Consider the following 12923-nt stretch of genomic DNA (forward strand, 5'->3'; position numbering starts at 1 on the left):
ATCCTCACCCTAAAAATGATGGCTTTATGGACATAAGAGGCCATGTTCTTTTTCTTCCTATTTAAGATCTAAATCTCATATGGAGGGCAATACTCTGGAGAGAGACCACTGTGTTCCATACTTGCCTGATCATCAGTCACCTGGGCCATTGAAAATACAGAGTCCCAGGCCACTTCCCAGACCTGCCAAATCAAAATCTCCAGGGCAAGACTTGGACATCTGAATTTTTAACAAATGCCAAGATGGTCTTCACGATGAGGCATGTTTAGAGAAAGCCAAGATAGAACATAGCTCTTCAGGGTTCTAAAATCAAAGACTTTTCAAGAAGTCCAGAAACAGGGGCATGTTAGTCTTCTCAGGCTGCCATAACAAAATACCATAAAATGCTGGCTTAAACAACAGAAACTTATTTTATCACAGTTCTGGGGACTGGAAGTCTGAGCTCAGGATGCCAGCACGGTCAGGTTCTGGTGAGAACTCTCTTCCAGGCTTGCAAACAGGCACCACCTCACTGTGTGTTCACACGACCCCTTTGTGGACATGTGCAGAGAGAGAGAGCAAACTCTCTGGATTCTCTTCTTAGAAGGACACTAATCCCCTCAGGAAGGCCCCACCCTCATGATCTCATCTAACCCTAATTACCTCCCAAAGGCGCCATTTCCAAATACCATCACAGTGGGGGTCCGGGCTTCAACATGTGAATTTTGGGAGAACACAAACATTCAATCCATAGTACAGGGCAATGGGGCTTACTCCCTTCAAAGGGGCAGATGTTCTTTGTGGAGCTGGATCTTTGCTTGGGGTTTCTGCATCTGACCAATCTATGTAGGACCGTGTTATAAGAGGCATAGGCCTCTTATAAGTGCAAGCTGTGCACCCACTGGTTTTGGCAACTTACAAGGGACAAAACATGAGGACTTAGAATAATCAAAACAGAAACTAACAAAAGAGAGAAATCAATGTCACCACTATTTTGGATGTTGGTTCAGTTAAGCAATAAATGTAGCTCTGGACCTGCTGATAGCAGATGCATTTTCTCCTTTGGCCTGAGTTAATTGTCTTTCCTATTTCACACATGTTAAATTCCGGGTAGAGTTCCAGCTTTTACTTACATCTCCTGAACCAGACTGCTCTTCCCAAACTTATGCCCTTTAAAGATGAGAAAAGTCATTGTTTTTTTTTCCCCCCAGAGCTTAACATTTCATCTCGATGCATTTCAAGCTTATTAGAAAAGCAAAACTAGCTGTACCAGAAATACCCAATGGGGAATCTCTCTCTCTCCGAACATATACTAGAACTTGATAAGAAAAATAACACATTTTGCAAAATTGGCAGTTGGGGTTTCCTGTAGATCAAAAGAGTTTTCTTACTTTTTAATAATTCAGGTAATCCTGGAGATCCAGCCACTTCCCAGATACTGCTCAGCAATGAAGAACGCAGAAAGTCACTGAGTCCCCAGTTCCAAATAAGTTATCCAATTAGATGAGACTTGTTACTCAGTGTCTCTATACCAGCGAGAAGGTGCCCAATGTGGTGGAAATGTCTGGGGTCTCGGGCCCAGCTCTGCCAATAACTAACTGGCTGTGTTCCACCGAGCAATTCTTTTACTCTCTTTGAGCCTGTTTTCATCATTAATTCAACGACTATTTCTTGAACATCTAAAATGTGCCAAGCATTGTTTCCAGCTGAAGGGGACAGCCCTGCCCTCAAGGAGACCACCGTCTAGAGACAAGGGAGCTTTCCATTCTATAATGTAATTGTTAATTTCCTTGTGTGGGTACTTCAGTAGTTTAGCGCATAATATAAAAATGTGAGTATATGAAGGAACAAATGAATGAGTGAAGCACAAAGTTATTTTCTAACCACTTTATTTTATGCCATTACCACATGGTCCCCTTTCTCTGATAACCTAGGCCCAAGAGATCCATCTCTGACTTGACCTTCCTTAGGCTTTTATCCTCAGGAAATCCTCATCTGTTGGCTGTAATCTGCTCCCTTCATTCTTCCCTTGACGCAGTCACCCAGAATCCACCTCCATCACTCATAATACCCTGAATATTTTCCTAAACTATAAATTCAACGAACATCCACTGAGCACATTATATATGGCAAGCACTGGGCAAGCCAAGACGTTGGAGAACGTAGACTCTGGTCCACATCCGCCGTGTCTGCGGATGGTGCTTACACGTTCCGTTCACTTCTGCCACGCGGTGTATGTGTCCTTCCTTTGACTTGCCACTACTGAGACGCCAGCACAGCCAGAATGGCATCGTGAGTTTCCTAGAAGAGTCTTCTGTCAGCAAATTCTCCCACCTCTCACCTACTACTTGACACCAGCCCCCCATACAGCAATGTTTAACCCAAATAGCTATTTTTGGTGTAGGAGCAGCTCAAATCTTCCAACCACTAACTAGCCTGTGACTCCCAATGCCTCAGCAAATGCCAGGAGTGCCACTCTCTCATCTCTACCCTCATATCATTTCCCCTCTGTTATTTGAACAATAATTGACACACCACTCTCTCCAGAAAGTATTGCTTAGAAAATAATGTTTTTAAATAAAATAGCATTTGAATGGTATGTGAAAGTGTAACACCTCTTTTCCGTGTTATTTCAGTTAATATCCATGGCAATGCTCGAGGCTCACAGGGGTCAATCACTAGACCACAGGTCATAGAGTCGGTGAAGGGGCAGAGCTGGCAGTTGTGCCCAGGTCTTCTGAGTCGGAAATCCCAGAGCTTGTCCAGAGGGGCCAGATGGTAACCCATTTTGTCCAGGCCTCACAGTCACAAAAAGCTACAAAGTAAGTCATTAAGTGTTAGCTCCAATAAAAAGACACATAAAGTTGAAAAGATACCTCATCAGGATGAAAAGAAGAAAATGTGCCTTGTGCAAGTTTAAATTTGTGTTTTCCTTTTGTAACATGATTTTGGCATTTTGATTTTTCATTATATTGAGAATCTCAAACAATGGAAGTTGCCCAGGCCTCTCTTGAACAACAGACCTCATTTTTATTTACATAACATCGCTAAAAATGTTGCTTACTTGCTGTCACTTTTCCATCTGGAAATAAAATTGGCTGGATTTTCTTTGATTTATACTCCAGTTGTATAATATACATATCTCATCCACCTCACCTCCCTAAAAAAACAAAAAAAAATCTTCTCTGACCTATGCACACCATAAAACCTAGTAAGACCACACGCCCCCTGCCTGAGAGGGTCCGCAGCTCACCAGCAGGGGTGCTGTCTGCAAGCTTTTCTCTCTAGAGAACCAGCTGGTCACATGCACGATTCTGCTCTGATAAATTACCTTTCACTAGGGGGTGACGGTGGTGGATTCGAATAGCAAAGGGAGCCTCCGGATTATTTAAAATCATCGTATCTCTAGGCTTCAATTCCTTCATGCATAAAATGAAGGTAGTAACACTCTGTAATAAAAATTAATGGCAAATCATCAAGGGCTTCCCAGAGTTGTAGATAGACTTACAAGATGTTGCAGAGAATGCCAGGCTCTGAACTTTAATATCTTCCCGGTCCTTAACTGAGCACAACAGCTGCTCATCTGAAAAGAGTCGTCAAGTTTTCTATTCGCAGTTGCAATTACAGACCCTCTCAAGCATCTTTTCAGTTGCTCTCCTCGCATCATAACTAGGCTGTGTTCATGAGCCTCGTCTGCTTTGTCCCCACTGTGGTGGTGAGTGATCTGAAGCCAGAGGCAACCAGAGTCCTGGCCCATGTGGGCTGCATCCTCCCTCTGTCCCACACGCTCAGAGCATTCAGGGCATGACAGAATGGTGTCGTCCAGCGGTGGGTGGGCTCCAAACGAGCCATTGCCTGGATTACCTCTTGTCTTGAGTGCCTAGGGGTGACTGTACATCCTCACGAGCCGATGGTAACTGCTTTCCATTTTGTTTTCCCTTTGCCTATTTATTAGAGCATTTCAGAAAGTCGATGAGGTGAGCTATTCTCCAGAAGAGGAAGTAATACAGAGCTTAAAAGCTGTTTCTGATAGAATGGTGAAATAATTTCACTACTTTTCTTGGAGGAAAAAATAAATAAATAAATGCCTAAATAAATAAGGCAACCTGAGGCAGCCTCTAGGGATTTCATTATAGATAGATTGGAGGGAAACATAACGGCTTTAGATGAACAGGTTTTTCTTTTCACTTGTTAGAGCACTTTGGGATGAAGAGAGGAGAAATGGCAGGTGCTAGACAGTAGAATAAACCTGGCTCCAGCTTATTTACATTATTTCGTATGGAGATGCATTGATGTATGAAGTATAAAGTGACTGTGTTGAATAGTGAAAATAAAGTATTTTGGTAAACAATTTCTGTTCACTACCCAGTCCTAGAATGAGTGAACGTTTTATGAAATACCTCTTGCTTCTTTGTGACAATTACCTCTGGTTTAAGATGTGTGTGCGGTTTTAGGAAAACACAGTCTCGTATGCTGCTATTAAAGTCATTCAGGTCGAGGCGCCATTTCTCCATGATTAAAGACTACGAGGAGGGCTGGGAACGTGTGTGGAGCAAAGAATATAATTAGCCATTTTTGCGGGCCAAATTACCTCCTAAATGAGGGAGTAGGCGATTTAAATGTAAAAATAACTGTCTCTTTCGCGGCATGCAAATGTTTGTGCTGTGTAAGAAACTAAATCCTGGCTTCCTCTTGGCAAGTATTCCCTAACAGCCCTCGCAGATATCTGAAACCAATTTTAACCCACTCTGGTCCTCCGCTGACCACAACATTACCTGAATGGTGCGACCCAATTTCCAGACTGCTCACCAGTCCTCAGGCCTACGGGGTGAGTAAATATCCCGAGAGGGACAGGCATGGTGAATATTGATGAGCCCGGGGAACCTCGGAGCTATTTCTTCCCAGCTTGAGGAGGAAGCATTTTTAAAATTCACGGCACCAAGAATCATCTCTCTTCTCTTTTCAGTTGTTGCTGATGTGGGCTCATTCTTCTTTTTTAAAAAAATGCAATTTTTTTTTATTGTGACCACTATTTTTAACCATAAAATGAATTTAGAAAATATAAAAGAAGGAATGTGCCCTCACAAAGTGCTGTGTTTTGAGATTTAGAATACTAGGCCTGTGCTTTATAGCTCAAGGGGGTGGAATCAAAAATGCTGAGAAGCAATGAGAATCCTTATCAGTAAATCAGAGTGTCAGGGATTGGCGAGGAGCAGAATCTTGGAGTCTGTGGCACCCTTGGAGGTTGTCCAGCTGGCCGACCCCTTGTCTAAACAGAGAAAAAGGCGTCTCAGATCTCAGACGTGCTCAGGACACCACAGCCTGAGCCAGTGGTTCTCCAAGTGTGTCCTCAGACCGGCGGCCTCAACATCACTTGGAAACTTGTTAGAACTGCAAATTCTCAGGCCCTACATCAGAACTCTGGTCTCAGGGGCCCAGCATCTGTGCTTCAACGAGTGATTCCGAGACAGGCCAAAGCTGGAAACCACTGAGCTGAGGTCACCTAGCCAGGGTTCATTCTACAGGTAATTTCGTGTGGTCTTCCAAAAACCAATGGAAGAAGAGTTGAGATTTTAATTCCTTTCTTTAAGGGAATCTCTGTCTGAGGAAAACTTTAGTGGCCGGATCTAGTTCATTTCCACCCTTATCTGCTATGGTAACTTCCAATCCTTTTTAGCCCTGTGACACTCATCCCAAGAAACATGCTGTGAGGATATACTTTTCAAAGAAAATATAACAGACATTGAGTTTTAAGAATTTTGTGATAGGCAGGAGTGTTACAAAACCTACACTGAGAATCGTTCCGTACTCTGAGGTCACAGGATTCTGCAAACTCCTAACTCCTCTCACCCAGATTAGGTATCCATTCAAAAAATCCACTGCATTTTATTTTAACTTCCTTATCCAGAGAGGTGCTCAATTAGCACATGTTATCTTACCCACAGAGAGGGAAAACGTGACATCTGCCATACCAGCCACTTCAGCCAAGACAAGACAGGGCAGTTAAAAAAAGAAAGCAAACATCCTAGTTTCTAACACTGTAGGACTGCTATTGTTTTCTGCTTTTATCAGGAAGTGACCTCTCTTTCTTTCCAAAACCAGGAACGGCTTAAAGAGGATGATGTAGAATGTATTGTAAACCAGGATGAACTGGCCATGAATTACCAGGAACAAACCACCTCACCCTGCAGCCCTCCTGCAAGGCCGGGTCTGGACCAGAAAGCTTCACCCCAGACTCCAAGCAAGGAAAGCATTTATGAGGGGGACCTTGGCTTAGGAGGCTATGAACTCAAGCTTGAGCAAACTCCGGGTGAATCCCAGCTGAATTAATGGGCGTGAACAACGCCGAGGTAATCACAGGTAATGCAGGGATCACTGACGATCAAGCCAAGCCGATGAGGCTGCGTGGAGGAGAGGCTGGAAAATGTCTGAAGGGCATAAATTGGAGAGATTCAAAACCTTATCACGTGTATCCTCTGGTGCCTGCAGAAATGAGAATTTATTATCATCCCTCTATGTTACGCAACTGCATTTAAGTTTTTGACAGCGCCATTTTTATTAGTGAATCGGGTGGGGTGGGAAGGGTGCAGGGGGAGGGAGGGAGGTGTCTAGCTGCTGGGAGGATGAAACAGATGTGCTGTGTCTGCAGGGTGTTTCTTTTCTGTGTGCAGCTCTCTGGGCCCTTCACTCAGATTTGGGATCCTATTCCCTTCATTAAGGAGACTTTAAACATCAGAAAGGGAGTTTCTGAGCTTAAATGTGCGGCTCCTAAGCTGGAGGGAATGCCCAGTTCTTCAGGAAGTGAGACGTTTTATATGTTTAGAACCTAGGCGCCCACTCGCTCCTAATGATCCGGGGATATTTGCGCAGATAAGTGCTTGCTTGATACCACTGTTGACGGCCTCACAGAACCCACGGCGCCTGGGGACCCGCTGTTCTGCTCCGCATCCTCTTCAAGTTGCTCCTCCCGTTGCTTGAAGCCGTTGGTGACAGCTTTGTTGCACTCTGCACTAAATGCAGTGCCACTTTTCACCTTGGTAGGACCCCTTCCAGGGACAGCGGGGTCCTCTCCTCCGTACCATGTTTCAGCCTGCCTGTCCTTGCTTGCATCTGAGTCACTTCCAGGCTCCGTGGCAGGTCCCTCTGTCCGCTGAGTGATGAGATTCCTTAGCACAGGTTCCTCTCCACACAGCAGGAGTCGGGACAGGAACCCTGACCTGTCCTCCGATTCCAACTCTCACAGCTCAGCAGCAGCGCAGGGGCAGGAGCGAGAGGAGCAGGGCGGAGGGTGCGCAGAGACCGCGCGGAGGAGACAAGGGCGCAGCATCAGGGGCATTTTTACAAGGCATGGCTCACGGCCCATGGCGGGGAGACCAACGCAATAGCTTTTAATTTAGCTGCACAACTTTTAAGCCATTAAGATACCTCAAACACAGCTTCTCTTGAAATACAAATGTTAATATCAGACTCCAAGAAAGCAGACCCCAGTCACAGGTTAGGAATGGCATCTTCCTGGGACCCAAAGCTCGGAAGTAACATAGGCTTTGCTGACCAGTTATTTGGCTTTAGACGTGAACCATGGTGGTGCCGGGCACGCCACTACGCAGATTCTCTTGCTTTCCAAACAGTAGACTCCAAGGGCACAAATTGTTTTCTACTCAGCTAAGTATAACATGGTCATTCCGGGTAAATATGGCAAATGGCAAAGCAGGAAGTTTTCTAATTTGACTTAATCCTAATAAAATTTTGTTAAAAAGCACGATTGTTTTATTTATGTATTTAAAGCCATCTTCTACTGTCCACGCCAATTGGCAGTGCTAAGCCCTTGCTCTCGAAGTGCCAGGTGAAGGGGGACTGAAAGGTGATGTAAGGGAGATGCAGGGGTCCTCTGGGCCAGGAAGAGCCATGGGGGCTGCTGGCCTAGTCAGTGACGCGTGGAGAGAGCACAGCGGGCTGGGAGGATGTGAGAAGGGAAGGCGGAGTCAGGCAGAGGGGAGCTCCTCCTCCTTTCACACTGCAGGGGACCAGAAACTTCCAAAACAGGGGAGGAGGTGCTAGAGGAGAAAGGACGGAAGGAAAGGCGGGAGAGAAGGATTCATCTTATTTCTGCCTTTATCATGTGAAAGGGAGGGATGAGAACTCAGTGTTTTGTTTCTTTTCCTCTGGGTGGAGAAAGACACATCAGGGAAAGAGAAGATCCCCCCAAAACAGACAAATGTTAGTGAGGGAAGGAGTGGAGAGAAGGGAGAAAAATATGACACACTGGATGGAAATGAGGTGAGGTAGAGAGGGGACGGTACACCGTCTACACCCAGTACCAACTGGCTAAGAGGGCAGACAACAAAATAGCCTCCTGGCCCACAGGCAAAGCCCTCTTCCTGCTTGGAAAAACATCTCTTTCCATCTGAACATCATGAACCATTACCCACAAGGAGAATGAGGGAGTTTTAATCTGGGCTGGACCTCTTATCCCAGCTGACTCCAGGTAGGTATGATATTGTGAGTTTGAGGAAATGTGTGTCCTGCCCAACTGGACAGGGTTCCAGCTTCAAGATGTGATAACCAGCCTTTTTCCCTCTGAATCAGACCAAGACCAGAACAGAGGCTAGCTAGTGTCCCATTAGCAATTCATAAAACCAAATTCCCTTTCTGCTCCTGTTGTGAAGGATAATAATTTATGATCTTAGGAAATGCTCTGTGCTTTGATTAGCAGCATCAGGACGGTGGAATTCAAACCTATTATTTACTGCCAGTTTCTAATGAATAATAAAGGCAAAGGAGCTTTATTCAAACCATTAATGCTTGCATTCATTATTAGAGCTTTAAACAGGACCCTAATTAATTCACTTAAGGTTCTTTCTTGAACTTCTTACCGTGTATACATCACACTCACATACACACACACACACACACACACACAGTTCCTTTCACTGTCAGGGTCCCAGCTAACATCTCTGTAGTGTTCTCCCTGATACTCGGCACAAGTCTGAGCAAGTCTGAAGCCTGGTGGCAAATGCCATCACGGTCTTCATTCATGAAGTTTCTGGAAACTTCTTGGAGGACAACTTAATGATAAAAATCGAAGCTGAAAATTCAAATACCCTTTGACCCACCAGTTTCATAAGCAAAATTTTTATTCCAGATATTTGAGAATTTTATACATATAAAGAATATTTATTAAAGCAACTGAATTGCCATCCTGGTTAAATAAAACATGGCACAGCCATCTCATGAAACAGCACTGTAAGTAATGATGTGGAATGATCTCCAAGATATATTGTTAAACAAAAAGAGCAAGGTGCAGAACAGATGGTGTGCTGTCATTCTGGATGTTGAAGAAGAACTTGGTAGTATGATTGCCTCTTAAGAATTAAAGAGAGATTTCTCACTTTTGCAGCTTTTGGGTTTTGTACACTGTAAATGTACTATTTATTCAAAATAATAATAATAAGAAGATTCCTATGAAGCAACACATTAAGATACTGAGTTGCAATATGAAATAAGGACTGGAAAAGCTATTTTACACTGCAATCTTTGAGACCTTGAGAATACAAACTATAGCATCAGTAGCACCAATAGCTTCTGGTTTATTCATTTGCATCATTCAACACACATGGATGCAAACTATGTAAAAATCTTTAAAATTCAAAGACATGTGACGCAGCCCCATCCAGCCCATATCTAGTAGAGACAGACAGCTAAAAAATAATGACTCCTTATAAGGTATCAAAACATACAATAAAGCTATAGTAACCAAAACAGTGTAGTATTGACCTGGAAATAAACAAAGCGATCAAGAAAATCTACTACAAAGGACAGAAATGGACTCATGAATATATTTAGAAACTTAATACATAAAAAATGTCATTTCAACTTGGGGGCATGGATGAATAGACTATTATTCAATAAATAGTATGGACCAGTGGACTTTCAATTTGGAAAAAGAAGGAAAATTAGGTAATACTCTCAAACATCATAAAATTAAATTCCAAGTAACTTTAACAGCTAAATGTAAAAAATAAGCTACAGAATAACAAAAAATATAAAATAGAATATGTAAATAACCTTAGCATACAGATGGTCTTCCTGAGAAAGATAAAAACCAAAAACAAAGAATGATACAGTTGACTACATAAAAATACAAAATTTCTTATAATTAAAGACACAATAAGCAAAATTTTTTAAATGAAGTGGAGAAATAAATATATATATATATATATTTTTTTGTTTGTTTGTTTGTGTGACTAAGGATCATTCTTCAAAATATACAAAGAACTTTTACTGATGCATGAGAAAAGAAAGAAAAAAACTACCAAATAAAAAAATATGTCAAGAAATGTAGAATCAAATATGTATACCTTCTATCCAGACTTCTACTTTTAGGCATCCCTGTAGAAAAGAAATACTTGGCATTTATGCATAAGGAAGTGTACAAAATGATATTCATCGTGACACTGTTATTGCAAAATACTGGGGGGGAAATGTCCATCAATAGCAGAAAAGTTGGACAAAGGATTAATCTCCAAAATATATAAACAGCTCATGCAGCTCAATATTAAGAAAATAACAACCCAATCCAAAAATGGGCAGAAGACCTAAATAGACATTTCTCCAAAGAAGACGTACAGATGGCCAAGAAGCACGTGAAAAGCTGCTCAACATCACTGATTATTAGAGAAATGCAAATCAAAACTACAGTAAGGTATCACCTCACACCAGTTAGAATGGGCATCATCAGAAAATCGACAAACAACAAATGCTGGAGAGGGTGTGGAGAAAAGGGAACCCTCTTGCACTATTGGTGGGAATGTAAATTGATACAGCCACTATGGAGAACAGTATGGAGGTTCCTTAAAAAACTAAAAATAGAATTACCATATGATCCAGCAATCTCACTACTGGGCATATACCCAGAGAAAACCATAATTCAAAAAGACACATGCGGGCTTCCCTGGTGGCGCAGCGGTTGAGAATCTGCCTGCCAATGCAGGGGACACGGGTTCGAGCCCTGATCTGGGAAGATCCCACATGCCGCAGAGCAACTAGGCCCGTGAGCCACAATTACTGAGCCTGCGCATCTGGAGCTTGTGCTCCGTAACAAGAGAGGCCACGACAGTGAGAGGCCCGCGCACCGCGATGAAGAGTGGCCCCCGCTTGCCGCAACTAAAGCCCTCGCACAGAAACGAAGACCCAACACAGCCAAAAATAAATATAAATAAATAAAAATTAAAAAAAAAAAAGCTTAAAAAAAAAAAAAAAAAGACACATGCACCCCAATGTCCATTGCAGCACTATTTACAACAGCCAGGCCATGGAAGCAACCTAAATGCCCATCGACAGACGAATGGATAAAGAAGTTGTGGTACATATATACAATGGAATATTACTCAGTCATAAAAAGGAACGAAATTGGGTCATTTGTAGAGACGTGGATGGACCTAGAGACTGTCATACAGAGTGAAATAAGTCAGAAAGAGAAAAACAAATATCATATATTATTGCATATATGTGGAACCTAGAAAAATGGTACAGATGAACCGGTTTGCAGGGCAGAAATAGAGACACAGATGTAGAGAAAAAACGTATGGACACCAAGGGGGGAAAGCAGTGGGGGGCGGGGGTGTGGTGGTGGTGTGGTGAATTGGGAGATTGGGATTGACATGTATACACTGATGTGTATAAAATTGATGACTAATAAGAACCTGCTGTATAAAAAAATAAAATAAAATTCAAAAATTCAAAAAAAAAAGATAAATTAGTGGAAAAAAGATTGCTAAGCAAAGCAATTTAATTCTTTCTATTTGAAATTTTTTGAGAAATGTTAATGCCTGCATAGCATCAATAAAACTCCTTTTAAAAGGTTAAAAAAAAAGTAGCAGAAGAGTTAACTAAACTGTATTGTACCCATAGTCTGCAGCAGTTATACTCTATGTAGAGATGGACCCATACATATGCACTCAACATGGAAATATTTTCAAGATAAATTGTTAGTGAAAAAACAGTCTGGAATGATCCACAGCAGACTGATAACAAAAAGAGGAGTGGGAATAGGAGGACTGAATCAAGAGAGCCTTTTGGTTTATCCACATTACTTTTAATTTTTACAATGATACCATTTTCATGTATGATCTGTTCTTAGAGTGGCTCTGGCTTCAAGATGGGGGTGGGGGGTGAAGGTATGGTCAAGAAAGGCTTCAAGGAGGCACTTACATTTGAGTGAAGTCTTGAAAGATGAGAGGATTTGACCAAGCAGACATGATGGGTGCCGGCCCATGGGGCAGGAGGTGTGGTGGATCATTAGAATACGGCAAAGGCATTCCAATCAAAGGGAACAGCCTGGGCAGAGACAAAGGGGTATGAAGCAGCCTGGTACATTAGAGAAACTGTAAATTATTCCACATGGGGCTGTTCATGTGTTTGAGTGTGAGAAAATGGAAGAATAAGAGATAATTCTGGAGATGTAGATCAAATGAAGCAGTCTGGGCCATGATCCTTTGAGAATGGGGAGTTATCGAAATATTTTAAACAGGGAAGAAAATTACATGTATTGTGAGGAGACAGAGTGCAAGTAAGACTGGGAGTTGGTGCAATAACCCAGTTAGGATGCTATTTTACTAGCCCAGGAGAGAGATGATAAGAGACTTAACTCAGGTGGAATCAAGGAGGATGGAGAGGGGGCACCTTCTAGATAGGTTTCAGAGTGAGAATCTACAAAGTTGGTAACTGATTGGATATGGAAGGTGAGGAAGCTGGAGGAGCCCAGAACAATCCCAAGTTTAAGGCTTAGGTGACAATAGGTTGATGGCTCCATTCACTGAGGGTATTAGGAGGAGGAACAAGGAAAAGCCAGTGGATTCAGCTCTGGACATGCTGAGGCTGAGGTTCCCATGTAGAGCTTCATGGAGCTATCCAGAGGTTTACAAGGATCTGAAGTTTAAGGAAAA

The 12923-nt window shown here is 42.6% G+C and overlaps 1 protein-coding gene across 1 annotated transcript in view; it reads left to right on the forward strand.

The window, feature by feature from the left end:
* SLC9A9 (solute carrier family 9 member A9) overlaps positions 1-6542 on the forward strand; it is a 536019-nt gene extending 529477 nt beyond the window's left edge. The window contains exons 15-16 of the mRNA XM_059920157.1: positions 4702-4807; positions 6082-6542. Coding sequence (XP_059776140.1) covers positions 4702-4807; positions 6082-6309 — 334 coding nt within the window. The 3' untranslated portion in view covers positions 6310-6542. The remainder of the gene's footprint in view (positions 1-4701; positions 4808-6081) is intronic.
* The last annotated feature ends 6381 nt before the right edge of the window (positions 6543-12923 follow it).

This window comes from Balaenoptera ricei, chromosome 4, assembly GCF_028023285.1.
Source record: "Balaenoptera ricei isolate mBalRic1 chromosome 4, mBalRic1.hap2, whole genome shotgun sequence".
Taxonomy (NCBI): domain Eukaryota; kingdom Metazoa; phylum Chordata; class Mammalia; order Artiodactyla; family Balaenopteridae; genus Balaenoptera; species Balaenoptera ricei.